General features: G+C 41.8%; 2 protein-coding genes across 4 annotated transcripts in view; one reads left to right on the top strand and one right to left on the bottom strand.

The window, feature by feature from the left end:
* The window catches only part of si:dkey-178k16.1 (band 4.1-like protein 1), a 55,067-nt gene extending 37,841 nt beyond the window's left edge, over positions 1 to 17,226 (top strand). The window contains exons 13-24 of one of the 3 annotated variants that reach the window (XM_061736432.1): positions 148 to 186; positions 1,198 to 1,227; positions 3,612 to 3,767; positions 5,566 to 6,537; positions 7,669 to 7,719; positions 8,906 to 9,307; positions 10,709 to 10,930; positions 11,028 to 11,087; positions 11,230 to 11,319; positions 11,439 to 11,519; positions 12,682 to 12,798; positions 12,896 to 17,226. In XM_061736432.1, the coding sequence (XP_061592416.1) occupies positions 148 to 186; positions 1,198 to 1,227; positions 3,612 to 3,767; positions 5,566 to 6,537; positions 7,669 to 7,719; positions 8,906 to 9,307; positions 10,709 to 10,930; positions 11,028 to 11,087; positions 11,230 to 11,319; positions 11,439 to 11,519; positions 12,682 to 12,798 (2,220 nt within the window). In that variant the 3' untranslated portion in view covers positions 12,896 to 17,226. The remainder of the gene's footprint in view (positions 1 to 147; positions 187 to 1,197; positions 1,228 to 3,611; positions 3,768 to 5,565; positions 6,538 to 7,668; positions 7,720 to 8,905; positions 9,308 to 10,708; positions 10,931 to 11,027; positions 11,088 to 11,229; positions 11,320 to 11,438; positions 11,520 to 12,681; positions 12,799 to 12,895) is intronic. The other 2 variants (XM_061736433.1, XM_061736434.1) reach the window with 2 other exon arrangements.
* Positions 17,227 to 17,715: 489 nt separating this feature from the next.
* Positions 17,716 to 19,335, bottom strand: part of cntn3a.1 (contactin 3a, tandem duplicate 1) — a 102,208-nt gene continuing 100,588 nt past the window's right edge. The window contains exon 23 of the mRNA XM_061736430.1: positions 17,716 to 19,099. Within this exon, the coding sequence (XP_061592414.1) occupies positions 19,008 to 19,099 (92 nt within the window). The 3' untranslated portion in view covers positions 17,716 to 19,007. The remainder of the gene's footprint in view (positions 19,100 to 19,335) is intronic.

Raw genomic sequence — 19,335 nt, 5'->3', positions numbered from 1 at the left:
AAGCTGACTTCTCTGCTGCAGATATTTTTTTAACCCAACACCTTCCTTCTAACAAATCTCTTTTATTCCTGCTGCTGTTAACACTCCTCGCTAACCTCACCTCTCTTTTTCGTGCATTTCTGCCCCTTACCTCGTCCTCTCCTGCAGGGTGAGGAGGCAGGCTCGCCTCTAGACTCAAAGCCAGAGGTACTTTGGCCGTGGACCTTTTGTGCACGCCTGTGTGGTTTTAGGTCATGCGCTAGTATTCTGTGTCCAAGCACGAAGTTTGTGTCGTTTTATTGTTTGTCTGAGGAAACGTTTTCTCTATTCATGCCACTATTTCCAGGATTCCACAAAGTATAATCCGTGGAAATGGCATGAATTGATCTTCAGAAGAATGCTTCACTGGAAATCCACATTGAATTTGAATAATTATTGGGACTAGAACACAAGCAGAATTACTTAAAATACCAAAACGTCAATTAACTTGGTGTTTTTAGCTGACGGCACACATTCAGCAGCATGTGTCTGTGACAGTGTCTCTGTGTGATATTAAAGGGACTGATTGTTGATAACAGGATAAACAGATGGTCCCTAATCTGTGTTGATAATGTAGAGAATTAGTGGGTCCCCAGTTGATAAATCCCACGCAGGCAAAACATCTTTCATCATTTACAAATTTACTTAAAAGTAATTTTTTCCTCCCAAACTGCCTCATCGATATATGCTGTTGCTTCTTTTATTTATCAGTCCCATTTGCCGGTGTGTGTGATTGTGTTTTGTATATCGCAGGAAATATTGGGATTGCATTAGTATCCTAGAGGACGAGTTGTTTTGTTGTGTTCTCATCAGTCTTTCAGTGAAGAAGTATGGGATTAATCCTCATCCAAGCATTTAGAATCAGTCAAGAAAAAATAAAAAAGACTGCATTAATTATCATTTGGCTGACACTGAAGTGGATTGTCCCCGTCTTCTTGGCAGAACATTATTCAGCTGAACAGTCTCAGTCCCGAGCCCCCCTGCCCCCCTCCCGCGATGGTTTCAACTGTTTCTTGTATGTCGGTCTGGCCGCCTGCCTTTTTTGACTCACCTGCAGCATTTTACCTCTTTGTCTCTGCACGCTTCCGTTCTCCTCCCTCTCCCTCAAACTCTCAACCTCCTGCTTTGCTCTAAACCGTTCACTTCATCTCACTCGCCCCACCTCATCTGTTGGACAAGGATCTGGTCCCTCTTCGGCCCAAACAGGAGGTACTGCCTGTCCTCTTCTTGGCATGCGCTGCGTATGAACCTCATCAGGTGTTCTGTGCTGTCGTATTCACATGTGCACCTGCCGGTCCGGTTAGCTACTGCTAGAAACGCATCACTGTCAGCATGTGACGCTCTGGGGGAATTTCACCACCGGTTCCCATAAAAATACCCTACTAGTCTCAGTTCAATATAGGTTACTACTAGTAACTATTAATTAGTAATCCTTACAAAGAAGATGTGAAAAAAGTGTCTTAAATAATCATGAACAAAGTGTTAATTAGATTAAAGGAGCATGAGGCAAGAATAAGAAATGAGACTCATTAGCGCCACGACGACTGTCGGGGTTCCTGCAGCCAACAGCGAAGCCGGCACGTGTAATCTCATGTGATTTTCAAATCAAGCTCTAAATATGACTTACAATGTTATCTTACCTGGTCAGTAGGAAATGAGCCATGTCAGCATCTGTTTTCAGTCCCAATTCAAGTTGAAGCTGCCTCAATGACTCAAACGCGTATCCAATGTTTACTCGTGCGCCGCCGAGAACGCGCATGCAGCGTCATTTGACGTCACATCCGCAGGACAGCGCGGGAAATTCCGGTCCGGAATTGCAGCACATTTTGCAGCACACAGCCTGTTCAAGGCAACGGAGAGCTACACTAGAGGGCTCATTCTTTTTGGTTTGGAACGCTTCATCTGACATTATTACTAGAAAACTTAAAACGTATACGAATTTTTTTCATAAATCCTTCCTCAATCCTGCCTCATGCTCCTTTAAGCTGACTTAACAACAAATTGACACGGATTCAGACGTAAATCAAGTAATATGTATGAAATCTGCTGACTGTGGCGACGGCATGAAAAATAAGTACACAAACTTGCCTCAGGGTGGCACATTTTGTCATATCCAGTGCTGTCATGGACAACATTTACAACCAAGTGCAAGAGTAGTTTATCCATCTCTTCACCAGTGCACAGACACAAATCCTTCTGTTTTTCAAAACAAGTAGCTATATAGAGGGGCCATAAAATGCGACCCAGGTATGCTGTTTTTTATATTCATGCATCTTTATTAATGCAGTGCAGGTCATTAAACAGTAACTAAACTAACATAAAATAAACAACTACTTATGACAGCAATTACAATTGTGGTAAAAGGGAGTGTATGTAACTTGTTAAAGAAACCAACAAATATAATTTCCTTTTCCATAAGTATGATGTGGACAGCAGTACAGCTCCAATACAAATCCAATTTAATAAATAAATACAGTGTAGAAAAAGTAGGGAGCAGAGTGGCCTAGTGGTTGGGGCTTCGGGCTAATTATCCAAAGGTCGTGGGTTCGAACCCTGGCCCTGGCGTCACTTTGGGAAAGATGCTTTACTTTGCTTTTAAGATGCCTTTCCTCACTTCACCCAGGTGTATGAATGGGTACCTAGCTTTGCTAGGGGAAGTATCCAGCGATAGACTAGCGTCCTATCCTGGGGGTGGTTACCACCTGTTCGTTTGCGCTACAGAAACCGGAGATAAACACCGGCTCTATGGGCCACAAGGCTCGAAAAGGACATACACATAGAAAAAGTAGACACAAAATACTTAAAAAAATTATTTATCCTATGTATTGTATGATCATCTTCTGGCAGTGGAACGGCAGAAAAAAACACCACATACAAACAGATGTCGACCTTTGTTTTGATTTCATCTTTGACATTCTGACATTTGATGCAAATAAGGTTACAGAGAAGGTTGTTCATGCGTGAAACAGGTGTTGAATGAAGTAAACATGCCACGGGCGATCCGTAGCAGTCAGAGGCCGAGGCCAAACTCCCACATTTATAGGAAAGACCAGCTGGGGAACGGCGGCGGCAGGTTGTTCTTAGAGCTCAATAGTGTTAGATAATTATTTGAGACATAGTTATATTCAAAATCAATCTAGTTTCAAAAATGTTTGTCAGTTTAAGTTTTATTTTGTTTTCGAGGTGCTGATCAGTGAATATTATCAGACTTCACTTACGTTATACTTAATTTTATCTACTTAAGATTGTTTTTTTGTCAATAAAAAACCGTGATACTTTAAAATAAAATACTTAACACATCATTTTAGACTTTTACACTGATTTATGAACTTCCAAAAATCTAAAAGGCCTTTTTTTTTGTTTATTTAGCTTTAACAAAATAATGCAACAAAGAGGTAAAAGTCCACCTCTGATTATCAGTGAGACCTTTGTTGTCGGTTCAACCTTTAACTTATTCAGACAGCAGACTGCCATGTTGGTTAATTTGGACTGAGATACAAGTCTAGATCAATTTTAGACACAATTATAACACTACATAGCTTTTGAAGTCATGTTAATTTATGTCCCTGATGTTCTCTGTCCTGTGTGAGTAGCAGTTCTTGGACAAGCCAGAGGATGTTTTACAAAAGCATCAGGCCAGCATCAACGAACTGAAGAGAGCTCTGAAGCAGCCGAACAGCAAGATGTCCCAGCGGGAGAGACGCGTCTCCTCCACCACTCCTCCTGGAGGGACCCCTGAACGTAGAACTGTAAGAATCTAATCGTGTCTGTGATACTTACGATGCTGCTGTAGCTGTATCTCCCTCTACAGCAGCATTGGGTTCATTTCCTGCCAACTCAAAATATGTTCCCGGTGAGGTCATGTGACCTTGGAAAAATCCTAAATCTCTACTGAAATACATTTGTGGCTTTGGATTTTTGAAGTGCGGCCAACAAAGCTGAATTCACTGGATTGAATTGACACTTTTAAACACCCATGACACCCTGAAGATAACCTGCCATTAGACATTCAATATTAATTTAATATTTTACATCAATCATATAAATATTAAGAACCCCTCCCCCCAAAAAACATTTACACATTTAAGGTTTTTCTTAATGTAAAAAAAGAAAAAGAAAAAGAAAAGATGGAAAGCATCAGGACACTATTTGTTTAGTAATAGATGCTTTATAAATACAATTAAATGTAATTAAACTGAATATTACGTTTTATATAAAACTGAGTAAATGTAACATTTTACAGAGAGAAGAAAAACATCAGTTCAGGAATAAAGTTGATTAGGATGAAAAACTCGATAACCCCAAAGAAAAAGGAAAAGTCAATACAGAGATGAAGAGAAATAACATTTGAATATAAAAAAGAAAGAATCCCCTTAGACGAAACAAATCCTAACTAAATATTTTATGACGCAAAATATTTTACCCTGCAAAACAAAATAAATGGCTAAAAGAGGTAGAAAACTTGGAGTCTATAAAACGGTAATGAAAGTATTTTGAGAATCAAGATTACTGACTCAGATATCAAATGAATTAATGACTCCCTAAAGAAACAATTTAACTGAAATAAAAAAAAAATGTTTTAAAGATATTTGAAAATGGATTTTCAAAAAGAGAAATAAATTATTTAATTTACAAATTCGTTCAAGGGTACATTTTCCTTTCAGAATTTCCCACAAGTTCTCACGAGTGTTTCCTCTTCTCTGCTGAATTCTCAAATCCTTTTCGAAGTTAGATTTGCAAAATTACTGACCTTCTTTGTCCAGCGTCTCTTTTTACCTCCAGCGTTAAACTTCGGCACTGCGGGCCTTGGGCAAAGAAAAGCCAGTTAAAATATTAAAATCCGGTCCTTGAGGGCAACAAAGCCTTCTGATTGGTGTAGCCATTAAATAATTTATTTGTCTTTTTAAAATGCATTTTCAGATGGATTTTCAAATTGCATTAGTCAATAATGAATAAATGATTAATTAGATGAATCCTTAAAAAAAAGCCTTTTAATATGTGAAAAAAGAAAATGCTTTACACGCTTATTTATGGCTTTATTTATGAATTTGCAATCCCATTTATTCATTCATATTTTTATGTTCCCCTGGTCCTCCACAGAAAACAGGTTGTGTTATAAAATCATTGAAGGTACCTTTTAAGGTAGAAAACGATTACTTTGATCATGAGAAAGACATTTTATCCTCGGAGCGCCATGGATGTTAAAAGTATTCAGTAGAGCTTCACTTCTAAAACTCAAGGTGTTATGAACTTAATAACCTCTTTCCCAAAATACTTTTTCCCCCCAAAGAAAAACTATGACACACAAGAGGAAGTATCCAATGAGGTGGCACTGAATGGCACAGTGTATTATTTTATTCACCCAATATCAAAACTATGATTGAATTAAGCCAAAGCACATTTTGAAAGTTTGCACAGTGAAAGGCCCCCCAGGTAATGTGTTTTCTGACTAATCAGACAGTAATGATGCAGGTTTACAGTGATATCACCCACAGAACAGCAGTGTATCTGGTCAGGCTAATGCAACTGTCTACTCTGTCAACATAGGCAACCAGTGGTGCCAAATTCATAGACAAGCAAGATGCTTATGAGGGAACAATGGAGTCTTGCTCTAAAGCAGAAAAGAGTAAGCCCTCTTCTGTGGGCACGGACGCCTTTGCAGCGACATCTTGGACTGAAGGAGTTCTGAACAATGGCCGCGCATCCTGGGAATCTTCAAAAGCTGTAATTACAGCAGCGGGACGGAGGGACATGAACGAGACTGATAACACAGCCGCTACTAATGGCCATCTTGATCCTGTATTAGCGAGGAACGTTTTCAATGAAAAGGGGTATGGCTTTCCACCTGACACACGGACGAGTACAATAAACAAAGACATCAAGAACTATCAGTATCAGCAGAGACCCAAGAACTTGGACTCTCAAGGTGGGGACTTTTACTCTAAGGGTGGCGGGGCTAAAGGTGAGAGCAGTACAAGGCATTCAGACACTCGGAAAATGAAAGACCCGGGCCCCATGGGAGATACAGATTGCAAAAAAAGTGCTTACTCTCATTCAGAAGTCACTAAAATAGTCCCTCTTAAGCCGCAGAGATCAAAGAAGTCCCTGAATAAAGAGGACAAAGATGTTGTAAATGCTCGGAGTCAGAGCCAGTCTGATGGTGAGGCCGGGGAGGCGCGGATGACGAAACCGTCCTGCGAGTCGGGAGGCCGATGGGACGACAGTTCTGTACCTCAGTCTTCAGCGTGGCATCAGGAGCAAACGCAACTTCGTCAGCAGACTCATGAGTCATTTCCGCAGCAGGAGCTCAGAGACGGCAGGGACCAGTGGACGAGAGGCGGCGTGCCGCACGAAGATCATTTCCAGAACGTCTCGGAGTTCGGCTCTAAATTTTCCACAGCACCCCCTCGCAGTCTTCCTCTGAAAACCCACTGGTCCCGGGACCGAGCGGGCAACACGGACAGCAGCCACATCCACTACAGGACCCCCATCCAAGAAACAGCCAAGAGGAAGCAAGCGGTAAACCGTCTGCCCCTTAACCTGTTTGTCCATCATGGGAAAGTAAACACATTGCATGAGCTTCAGGCGATGCGGAGCAGATCTTGTTTTCACCATCTAAACACACACAACCCCCCCCCCCCCCACCTCCCAACATTACACACGTGTGTATACCTCAACACCCATGTGGCTGTTCATGAGAAAGCAAAAGTTCACGTTCCTTTGCATCGCACCATTGACCGACTCAATTCACGTCCATGGGCCCCGGAGCGTTTTGCTTTCCCTCGTTTCCTCTGCAAAGCTTGACATCTGCTTGGCCATTTCAGAACACCGTGGGGCCTTTTTTTTTTTTTTTTTAAGCAAGGTTCCCATTGCTTAAGCTTCAGGTGTCCTCTTTATCCCGCCTTATCTCGTCACCTTAACACCCGGTCTCTCCTTCCAACATCCTCACAGAGTAAAAGGTGGCCGCTGTTGCAAGGAGCGCAAGACCTTTCCACCATTTTTCTTTGAAACCTCCTTTCTCACATAATTTATATCCCCTTTTGTAAATGGCTGTGAAGGGCATTTGAACCGAGTGTTCTACCTTGGCACCTCTGTAGCTACAGCAGAAAATGAAAAAGGCGATTTGGAGTAATCACAGGCTGCAGAGCTGCCAAATCTCTTCAGGGCTGAGGCATTCCTACTTTATGCTGCATTTCCACATATAAATACCTTTCCCCCTGTAAGGGGATATTGAAAAATGGAACCTTTCAGTGCATGGCATTACCATTGCACTTGCAGTCATTTTTAATGATGTCAACCTGTTAATTGTTCCCTACGTGCATGCAAACAACAGCATTGATATGTGGAGTCTCTGGAAATCTTCAGATGCGAGTTTACCAATGTATTGCATAAGCCCTGTATTTATAAAGGATTATGAGTCCTCATTTTATAAATAGAAACTTTACCCAGTGCACTGCAGAAGCAATTAACTTGAAAGCTTTGAGTTTAGAACATTGGTTTCTAAATTATTCTGTCAGTTGCGCTTTGCCACAAACAGAAATTCGCATCAAAGCAGCGACGAGAACATAAAGCTCTCTTCTCCGTGCACTTAGCTTTTCCGGGAGGAAATTGTCTGACTTTTACCTGCTTTTTGTTTTTGCTCTTCTGCAGGAAACACCTCCCACACCTGCGATTCACGAGGAGCCTCTCAGTGAAGCCTCGGTGAGTATTTTTCTTTCTTTAATTTAGCATTTAAACACATTTTCTTCAGGGCATTCAGCATGATCAGCACGCTTCTTTCAAATAGATAATGAAATGGAGAAAAACATCTCACTGTAGCCAATTCAGTATCTGGAGATGGATATTTGATCAAGAGGAAATAACTCAAAAGAGAATTCTTTCATCTACCGAAATGACCCAGTAAATCAATGTGATTGATAAGGCAAACATGGTATGAAACTAATGGGTGTGTAAATGACAGATATGCTTATGTTATTATTTATTCTGACTGAGATTAAATAGAAGAGACTCAAAAAATATAACAACTCATAGATGTGTTTGATGTGTTTGAGTGTGAACCTTTGTTTTCGATATCTGGTATCCTGTAGTAACGTCTCCAATGACACTTTGGACCATTTTTAACACATTTTTATGTGTTTTGGATTAAGTCCTGGACTTTGACTCGGAGATTCCACGGCGTTCGCTTTATTCATTTCACGACGGTTCATGGTGGTGTGATTTGGTTTCAGTGGTCGTCATGTGTCATGACTTGCTCTCTGCTGCAAACAGATCCAGACCATGATACTTTCACTGCCATGTATTAGATATGAAAATGCTCTTGTGGTTGAATAAGAGCTTTTCGTTTCTGGAAGAATTCAGCTCATTTTTAAATAAAGAAAGCTCCGTTTTAGGACTGAGCTTTACAGGGTTTTTTTGTTTTTTACCGGCAAACTGCCGACAGCGCTGTTATTTTTGGAAAGCAGCTGCTTTCTCCCTAAAACACCAGTGATGTTCAGTCTTCTCCTGATGGAGGACTCATGCACATGAACATCAGGGGAAGGGAAAGATTCCTTCGATGCTTTTGCATCCTTGCGGATGATTGCACTTTGTTCTTGGAGAGACTTTGGATGGTTGCCCACGCTGCCCTGTGGAGTGACAGTGGCTGATTGGTCCAATTATTTGTATTATGAAATGGTTTCAAGTTCACACTAATCTTCTGATAATTTTCTCCATTTTCACATGTTTGATTTCATTAACTGCCCTTACAGATGTACAGATTTTTGTCCCTCACAGATATGTGGATATCATTGTTTTCCTTGGTAGAAATACCCGAACCTTGTATTTATGAAGAATATGGAAACGTGGATATTCTGGCAGGGAACATTCTGATCAATCCTCTTCTGTGCAGAGGGACCTGTGGGAGAGACGTCTCGGCTCGGTGTCCGAGGACGACCAGGATCATGACATCCTGTACCCGAGGGAAACCCACCTGGGCATCGAGCGCAAATGCTCCAGCATCACAGTCAGTTCTACGTCCAGCCTGGAGGCCGAAGTGGATTTCACTGTCCTCACAGACCTGCAGACGGGCATGGAGGAGTTCTCCAGGGGTATGACCGAGCTGGGAGAGAGGGAGTTGTCACCCGACCGGGGACTGTGCATGGGGATCGACCTGCTCCAGCAGGAGGGCCCGTCTGAACCCCCTCCACCCCCCATGCCGGCCCCTCTGTGCAGAGGAGCCAGCGGCAGCCCGCCGGCCAAACCCGTGCAGCCGGAAGAAGTTCGACCGGAGGTCAAGCGGCCTGAAGGCCAGGTAGACCAAAGTTTAAATATCTGAAATCATCGTTGTCCATGTTTTATCATATTTGCCGCTACTGTTGAAGCAAATGGAAGGTGTGCATCACACCTCAATGTGCCGCCACAAAGTGATGACAGGCCACAAAACAGAGGTGCTGATGACTTAATGCAAGCTTTGTTGGCTGCCTCTGGCGTTTCCGTTGAGATGTTGATCGAGTTTATGTGGAAGGAACTTAAAAATAGAACAGTGGAAGTGTCATACTTTGTATTTAAAGGAGCATGAGGCTCCTTTTAAGAAATGAGACTCTCTAGCGCCACCCTTCACCACGACGGCCGTCGGGGGTACTGCAGCCAACAGTGAAGCCGGCACGGGAGAACGGGGAGAACGCACATGCAGCGTCATGTGACGTCACATCCGCAGCCCAGCGCGGGAAATTCGGGACCGAATTGCAGCACATTTTGCAGCACACAGCCTGTTCAAGGCAAAGGAGAGATACACTAGAGGGCTCATTCTTTTGGGTTTGGAATGCTTCATCTGACATTATTACTAGAAAACTTAAAATGTATACGGATTTTTTTCATAAATCTTGCCACAATCCGGCCTCAAGCTCCTTTAAGTAGAAATTTTGGTTATCTATACTTCACTGGAGTAATTATTTTTCAGACGACTTTTTACTTTTACTCCTTACATTTTCACGCAATTATCTGTACTTTTTACTCCTTACATTTTAAAAACAGCCTTGTTACTCTATTTCATTTCGGCCTTTAAAAAAAACTATCCAATTAAATTGCTCCATCCGGATAGAGTGAATTTGGTTGTGGTTGTTTCAGATGTTCTTGTCCAGTTTTGTTCTTACATCCGTTCCCTCAGATTCCTGCAACTAAACTTGGATGTACATTCCAATAAAGGTTAGGATAAATGATAACATGCCTGAAGTTTGACTTTTTGCACCATTACAATACTTATAGGCAACTAGTCATCATATCTGCTGCTCTCTGAAACACATGTTAATGCTCAATAGTACACATATATGCTTCTTTAATATATTTGCATTATACTAAGATACATTCATTTTCAATGGCTTTTGTCCCAATGGCTTTTTCCCCCTTACATTACTTTTACTTTTATACTTTAAGTAGTTTTGAAACCAGTACTTTTATACTTTCACTTGGGTAAAAAACTTGAGTTGATACTTCAACTTTTACAGGAGTATTTTTAAACTCTAGTATCTATACTTCTACCTGAGTAATGAATGTGAATACTTTTGACACCTCTGAAAATAGAACAGTGGAAGTGTCATACTTTGTATTTAACAAAAAAAAAATATATCATTCAAACTGTACATTGGATCTTGTTACACAGTAATAAGCATTTAGTGATACAAGAAAATGTTTTTTTTAATTCCTTGTTTCAAAGCCTGTCGTTCCCAAAAAACCAAAGAGGTCCGTGCCGGTGTCGTCGTCGGTGGACAGAGATCGGTCGCACAGAGACGGCGGTCGCGTCTCCGCCGCCGCGCCGCTGAGCAGGGAGGCCAGCGACCTCATGCCCACGCCGGCCGTCAGGAAAACCGATGTGAGGACGGAGACTCAGCCCAACGGGTCAGAGGTCACCACCACCATCGTGGAGTTCACAGATCAGGTTGTCATTTAGTGAAACGCTGCTGTTGTACATTTCTGGAGCGCCATGTTTACTGTTCTGAATAAAAGAAGTCACACAACCACTCGGTCTGTTTCAGGATCACGGCATCACTGGCCTAAGTGAGATTTCTTACTCCACAAGACAGAGTGTATCCCCTGTGAGTGCAAATAGGACCTTAATGTTTTTAACCCAACCTCCTAAGATATAACAAAGCAAATAATGATTGTACTGTAATCTGCAGTGATTAGTGCACACGCGTTGTTGTTCGCCTGTTACATCCAGCTGTTCTGCTTTATCAGGTGCACAAAAGCGGCTTCGGAAGAGAGACGTCAGGGTCGCCTATCCTTGTTACCGAAAACGTTACCTCAGCAACCACGCATGTCTCCAAGGTAAAGAGGCTTAAAGGGAACTTTTAAAGACCGCTTTGTGACGGTCCGAGTGGGAGCAGCTCCTTTGTCATGCCACTTCTGCTGGCAGATGTTAAAAGAAAATCCACCGTGTGTTGCAGACGGTGAAAGGAGGATACTCTGAGACGAGGATCGAGAAGAGGATCATAATCACAGGGGATGATGATGTAGACCAGGAGCAGGTGAGAGACTGTGGCTGAAGCAACACATGCAATCCCAACACATTGGGACCCCCTTTTATTTTGGGGGGGGGGGGGGGGGTGTATTTTTTTTAAAAATTGTATTTATTTATGTATTTTTTTTTCATCATTACAACTTTTGGTTATTTTTTTGTTTATCCCCAAAAAAGGAATGTTTTGTTGGACACGAGAATAACTGGTGCCATGTTTTTGCCTTTAAATATGTCTAAAGGTATGAAAACATTAAAGTGTTAGGTTATAATTGCATAAATTGTCTATATTTCATTACTTTATATACTGTCTTGGGGTTACATTTGCAAAAAATGCTAAAAACCAAATGCTCAAAAATTAAAAACCAAAATAGACCGAAAATGGAACAAATAAAAACGGAATGTGGGAAAAAATAAAACCGATTTCATCCGTGTCTGTTTGCTGCCCTGGATCTGTTTGGTAATTCGGACCCACGTGATGTTTCTGAAAGCAGTTCTATCAGCATTCTGGGAGCTGATTGGTCCTTACAGCATCATTAGCTGCCAATACTTGCTGTTCAATCTCAATATAATACTAGTAGTAATATTTTGCATAACTACAGTCATATAATTCATGCAACAGCTCAAAAAACAGTTTTAATAACACTAACCCAAAACAATATCGGAATCGAATCGGATTGAATCTTGATAATCGATTCTGAATCTTAAGAATCGGAATCAAATCGATTCTTGACATTTTAATCGATCCCCAGCCCTAATCTCAAGGGGCTATCCTTTAATAAATTCAAATTCAAAAACCACACACAAGCGTCAGAAACACAAGCAAAGGAAGTATATCACGGCTGTAAATAGTAATTTCTTTTTCAAAAGTTGCACTGTTTTTAGGAGAGCATCCCATAATTTAATCTCTATTAAAAAGAAAAACCTTCTCTGTGTGAAGGTTTCGTCATTTATCCTCTCAGCAGCCCCGACACACTCCGTCACCGTCTTTGTGCATGAAAGGAACCTCAAGCTGACACCAATTATGCCCATCAATGAGCAATTCTCGAGACAAAAACACTGCAGTGTGATTATTAAAAAGTGCCGTATAGGTGACGGGCAAGAAAAAGTGCTCTGCTGAAACTAAAGGCTGCTTTACAAATGCAGTGAATTCAGTAAATGCTCTGTCTTCGCAGGCTCTGGCTATTGCAATACAGGAAGCCAAGCAGCAGCATCCAGACATGCAGGTGACCAAGGCAGTTGTCGTCAGGGAAACGGAATCAGCCTCCGAGGATCGACACGGTGCATCATAGGTACAGGTGGCTTCTTAGCATCTGTCTTTTATTCAAGCCTCTTCTAGCCGCCTCTGCTCTTCAGTGATTGTGACCATCTCGTGTCTCTTCTCTGCAGTGCTACTTTCCTGAGATGAGAGTGCCCCCCTTTGGACCAGAAGCGTCAGTACCTGACCTGAAATTGCCACCAACCATCCCGACTGATAAAATGACTGCCAGCAGCGCTGTAATGGAGCCTCTTGTACACGTTCATGCTGAAAGGGGGTCTCCTTTCCAATTCTTCTGTCTTGTTTTTATCCAAGCATTCCTGTAGTGAAAACGTACATACTCTCTGGAGCGGTTTTACAGTGAAGCTGCAAAAAAAAACAAAAAACAAACTGTGCTGATAATACGCCACCTGAAATCCAAACCCTTAATTAGAGACATAATCCAAATAAATTTCCTGCAAACCTCTCAGGGCCTTTATTTTTAAGTCAATAGCTGAATATTCGTCAAAGGTCAAAGGGAATTTGTTTAGATGCACTTATTTACGGTGGAATAATTCAAGGTCACATCTGGTGATGGCACCCATCCCATTTAGAGGGTAGGTCTAAGAAAATGAGCCTCTTTTCTTTTCATATTCCCAATGATGGAAAAATAACTACTGGGAAACTTTCTGTGTGTGTGCTGATGAGGGAGGTAATCTGTTACATGTAGCTGCAGTGAAGTTGGGTTTATTGAGAGCTGAAGCAATCCCCTGTTGAGTTTCCACTCCTGCATACAGGATGAAATGTAAGGAAAAAAAAAAGAGCTTTGTCCTCTCCCATCACTCTGAAGGATGAGTGTGTGCTGATTAGAGGGGACTGCGGTCCTCCGGAGGTGTTTTCTCCAGCTCGTCTGGTGATTATACGTCCCTCTCTCTCTCTCTCACATTTAATCTTCAGTCTGGCGCGTCTCACCTTCATGTGTGGGCGGCGAGGATCTGCATATACCGTAGGTGACTTTAGGAGCCGTTTAATACCCGATGTACCCGTTGTAATCTTACAAAATACCAGCAATGTAGTTTCGGAGCACGCTGATGTTTCCGAATGGGCCCAGGTTCTCTTTGGCTCCCCGCCTTCAGGCTTTCGGAGAGTTTGTTTAATAAATATATAGAGCAAACTTAGACTCCAGTCGCATTAGGAAAAGTAGTATTTGAGGTTACATTTGCATGGTAGATTCTTGCATCACTGGATTATAAGAGTACAGTAGATGTTTACGGAAGAAGGATGAAACACCCGGACAAAAAGGCTCAATAGTTCAGTGTAACTTGGAAGATGAGGATTGAAGATTCAAACTTTGAGGAACCCCAAACACGCAGTGGCAGCACAGTTGTTAGTTAATTTCATTAAAACCCTTTCCGTCTCATTCTGGCCACTGGTGCTGAACAATATTCAACATATCAGTTCACTTTTTATTGAATTTTCAACTGAATGAAAAGTAAAGCAGCCGTAAAGTAAAGCAACATTGTTTTTTTTCTTCTTTTAACTGTCTGTTTTTCCTGCAGTTTAATTTACAGCTAATTGTCCTTTTCTCAAGCTAGTCTGCTGAAGTAGTAATAGCATCAGAGCTGTTTCAACACGTCATGCGAAATGCAGTGTTACAAAAAAAGAAGAAAATACAAGAAACATCTTTGAAGTTTTAGCTGTGTGGGATTTAGTCTTTAAATGTTAGAGGGAAGCCATAGACGTCTTATGTGGCAATTAAGGTTGCAGTCCAATTTTACAAACACTGGTTTTGTATGGAATATATTTATATGAACAAGCTACTTTTAATTACAGTAGTGCCAGAGTGAAATGCATGAACTTGGCATGACGAGGTTTCCCTTTGAGTTTGCTACCTTTAACAAATAAAAGGGTCAGTTCTGTCTCTTTGCAAAAGTCATATATGCAGCGGGTCAGCTGTGGCCCCTCAAACAAATCTTTTAGGAAGTGCTCCAGCAAAACGATGGGCCGTCCCCAACATCCCAGTGCAAGATGCACCAACGGTATCTTTCGTCCAGACGCTGACCGGTCAGAGCTCTTTGGGAAAAGAAGAACAGCCTGCTCAATATTAAGCCAGTGGTTATGATGTAGCTATGAAGTCTACACACCCTTATTTAGTTGAGGGTTTTTTTATGTAAAGACAGAAATAAAACCAACATAAATGTCAGACTTGTTACATCTTCAAAGCAATATTCCAACTAGAAATCTGGATAAACTCTTCCACGGCTCGATTTCTTTAATCTCGAAACCCCTCCCAACAAATCCTTAGTGCAAGCCTCTTTTCCCTGTTTCACAGCATTGTGGCTTTATGAATAAGTCTCCCATTAACTTCACACATCTAGACTTGATCTATGTCCCACTTTTCTTTTTCAAAAGAATTCAAGCTCCTTCAGACTGCAAGAGGAGTCTGAGGACTGGAATCTGACCGGGCCATTCCAGGACGTTTTCTTTCCTCGTCTTGGCTGATTCGCATGTGTGCATTGGGTTATCGATCTCTTGGAATGTGAAATTCCTCTAAATTTTCAGCTTTTTGTGCCAAAATGTCTTGACATTTGGAGTGTCATCTCCCTTGACAAGTACCCTGGTCCAGCAGAAGAGAAGATCCTCTCACACAGCTTTCAGACTCAAGGCCAACGAGCTCCACCTTTGTCCCGTTAGACATGACACAAATTCCCACATGGGTTTGGGGTTACTGAAGGAATGGTTTTGGCTTTATTCAGACTTCCCACAGCCTTGACTTGCACAGAATGCAGGAGATGACAGTCACATGCAAGCAGGGATCAGGACCTACAAGAAATTCCTGTAGTTTTACTGTTGGCCTCTTGGTGGCGCCCCTGATATGTTTTTTCCTTGTCATAATGTTCGCCACATCTTTCTACTTTATTTTTGGCCGTTGATATTTTCCTGGCTTCTCCTGCTCCTTGTTGATGCTGCTTGGGCCTTGCTGCAACTACCACCTCTGCTTTCTTCTGGAGTTTGTTGACCACCGCCACGTCTGGTTGCTAAATCACCTGTTAATCAGTTTGGATTTGGAAATCTCAAAGGATATTTGCTCTTTGATTGTCTAACATCACCCTTGGAGGTATCTATTTTGACTTTGAACTTCCGATCCCTACTTGACACAGATGTTCCTGTACACTACTCCAGGTTGATGATTATGGCGTTCCACGTATGCCGTGCCTGCACCTTACACCTGGATCATCTCAGGGGCATCTTTGCACAGTCTTCTTGATCTCTTGTGCTCAAGGTCTGTTCTTGTGCTGCTATGAAGAGTGCCTCGGAGTCATCTTCAGACGTTTCTAGCCACTGCTAGGACTTCTTAATATCAGCCAGTGGCTGATATGGTGCAGGGTTTCTCCTTTCTGCTGCCTCAGCAGTATATCATTGAGGGACGTCTTGGCTGTGAATTGTCCGCTGGGGTTGTCTTCCACAGTCCTCTTGGGTTATTGATGAAGACTCATAATGTCCTGTCGATGTTGTGCAGCTCTGAACATTCCAGTATGGACGTGTGTACGTCATCATCCTGGCTCCCTTCTGCCATGGCATCATTATCGTACCTCACCGATACCCAACAGTGTTTAAAAACGTCCAATTAGACACTGGAACACCGAGTCCAAACACACATCTCCGTGCAATCTTAGATGTTGGGCTTTGAAGTACGAATAGGTCCCAGACTCACACACACACTCAAACATTTATCTACATATCTATTGGAAAATAAAATATGACTTTTGCAAAGTCACTTTTATATATATAAATATAGACACACATGCATTAATAAGTACTTGCAGCAAAAATAAAACCATTCAATTGATTAAAAACAATGTTAGAACCAGTCATGTCAGGTTTATGAGGGTAACACAGTTACAGCTTTGGCCTTTTCTCGTGTTCACTTGTGTCGTGTTTCAGGTTTTGATTCCAGATCCTTTAAAGTGATGGTTACTCATGGTGTGTGGGTGTCATTGGGAGGTAGGCTGAAAAAAAAGAAGCAGAAATGCACTCCTTGTACTGTTTATTTGGTGCCGTTTGGTGGATTGTAAAGATGTGAAGTAGTTAATGGCCATGGGCTTGATGTACACCAGGGGGCACCAGTTACCTAAAAGAAGTGAGCTTTGCATCATCAAACATACGCAGCAGACGAAATCCTTTTCACCGCTCTCTCATTTGCTGGCAAAGTTGTCCAAATCTTCCTCGGTTCACCCCGTAAGGACAAATTCATCCTCCTGCATCCAGAAAAGGCTCATTCATGACAAATAAGAAGCGGGGCTGTAATCACAGGCACTTGACTCAGACGCCTTGTCAAAGTGTGACAGAATGACCTGTGGTTGACCCTGAAACCTCTCAGCCTCCACTTCATCTTTTCTGCTCTACTGCTCTCCATTGCTTGGTACTGTGTCCTTGCTGTACATTGTACTTGCATTCTTTCAAAAATCAATAAAGAATAGGAAAACGAATTCACAAGAAGAGACTGTTTGGGTCTTGTAACCTGTCTGTTTCATAATAACTGATATTAAGGGAGTAAGTGACCTCTAAGGGAATAATGAAGCAAAGCTCCTGTATTTTTGACTATAAATCAGGACAGAATAGAAGATTATTTTACATCCTGAAGCAATAATCTCACCATTATTCACATACATTTCCACTGACTACCAGGACTGCATTTGAGTTTATTTTCAACATCGTGATCAGGAGCATATTTAAAAGCAAACGGAGAAGAACACGGATCATGCATGTACTGTAGCCCAAGTGGACTGAAGGTGGTTAATCTGCAGGTTCACATAAGGTTTCAATGTGTAACTGCTTTTCACGTGCTAAAATGATATTTCTCAGCTTTTCTACTTCAAACCTGTATTTGATCAGGAGACCGTAATATTGTGTAGTACCTGTAAAAGTTATCAATCTGAACTTGAGGAAAGAAATGAGGAAAATGGCATTATCTTTATTAAAAGCAGGTTGATCCATTCAGACATCCTCAGAAAGGTACATATACTGACCAGTGTCATGCCAAAACAGCGGCCGAACAGGAAAATACTGCTCGCACTTTGTAGTAAGCTATGTTAGAAAAGTCAGAAATCACTGTCACTTACTGTATTGCAATGCTCATCAGGACGAGATACATGAAAGGCTGCGGTTTCTGAGACCAATAACATGATCTAAAAATGAACAAAAGTGAAAATCATTACAGCCAAAATACAATGTGGATAAACAGACAAAAGAAAGGGGGAATAAATAAAAGTTGTTCTTTAAATAACAGCAACATGGATACTAATCAGAAGACTTAAGGCTCATTTGGGTCCTGAGGATTTCATACATACTTGCCTTAGTTACACACGTATGACGGCGGCAGGAAGGTGAAACATTGAATATCAACACAAGTCAGCTGTTTACACTGGAAGCCATACAGATGAAGGTACAGGCTGCCTTTTCTTACAATGCAGCAGGTGCAACTGAACCTGGTTGCTCCCAAAGCTTTGGTCCAGTCAGTTTCGTGTAACGGGGAGTGTGAAAGTGGGACTGAAATCCAGGCGGAGCTAAAAAGGTCCCAACTTCAGTTTTCCCCTAAAGTAATGAAGCTTATCCACTTTTTTGTTCTTTAATTTTTTATCATGGATGACTAACAGTAAGCTGTCTTTCTTTGACAGTGGAGGCGTTTTCTAAAGACACCCCGAAAAAGAGCAGCACTTTTTGTTTTTAAATCGAGCTTAAATGTTACTTCATTCACATAAACATTTAAGTGACCCCAGATCTCCTCCGCTCTCGGCTGCGCTGGAATCCGACGATCAATGAAAAGGTCACCGGCACATAAAATACACATCCTTCTAACAGAACTTTTACAGTCCCATTGGGAAACCATAAACACGTCCTAACGTATCCTCCAAGGTGAAAACCACACGAGATTATCCACCGCTTAGAAAGGAGACGGGACCCAAAAAAAAAAAAGAAAAGAAGAAGAAGAAAAACACCTACAAAGAAACTGCCATCAGTCGAGTCACAGACTCTTTTCAGTTCCATAAAAGAGACTTCAGAAGGAGCCGGTTCCTTTTAGCTACCACTTCAGAAAAGGTAGAGGAAAAGAATCTTCCTCAGACAAAGATCTTTGTAGACAGAGTGGGGAAACACACAGCAGGTTAAGGAAGAGAGCAGGTGGAACTGCGGCTGGCGGCCTTGTGTTGTCTTTGACCTGCTGTTTCTCCTCTGAATGAGCAGCTGCACGCGCCCGGACGGTTGTCATAGTATAGCTGTGGCTGTGAAGATCAGGGCTGCAAGGTTCACCAGTGGAAAAGCCAAGGACTCTGAAGCAGCTCCCATCGCCGTGGAGCCTGAAACACATAATCAATTCACTATTCAACATCTTTTTCTCCCTTTTTTTCTTCTTTTTCTTCTGTGCTTGCTCTGGTAATGTTGTGTGGTCCAGAAAAATCAGGGGAAAAACATATCCTATGTTTAATAGAAGCTAAATGCATGAACAAGAATATTTAACATCAGTGGTGGACAGTAACGGAGTAAATTTACTTGAGTACTGTACTTAAGTACATATCCAGAGGATTTGTACTTT

The sequence above is a fragment of the Cololabis saira genome, chromosome 12 (genome assembly GCF_033807715.1).
Source record: "Cololabis saira isolate AMF1-May2022 chromosome 12, fColSai1.1, whole genome shotgun sequence".
NCBI lineage: Eukaryota > Metazoa > Chordata > Actinopteri > Beloniformes > Belonidae > Cololabis > Cololabis saira.
Note: the sequence above shows the minus strand (reverse complement) of the source record. Positions and strands in the feature narration are given on the sequence as shown.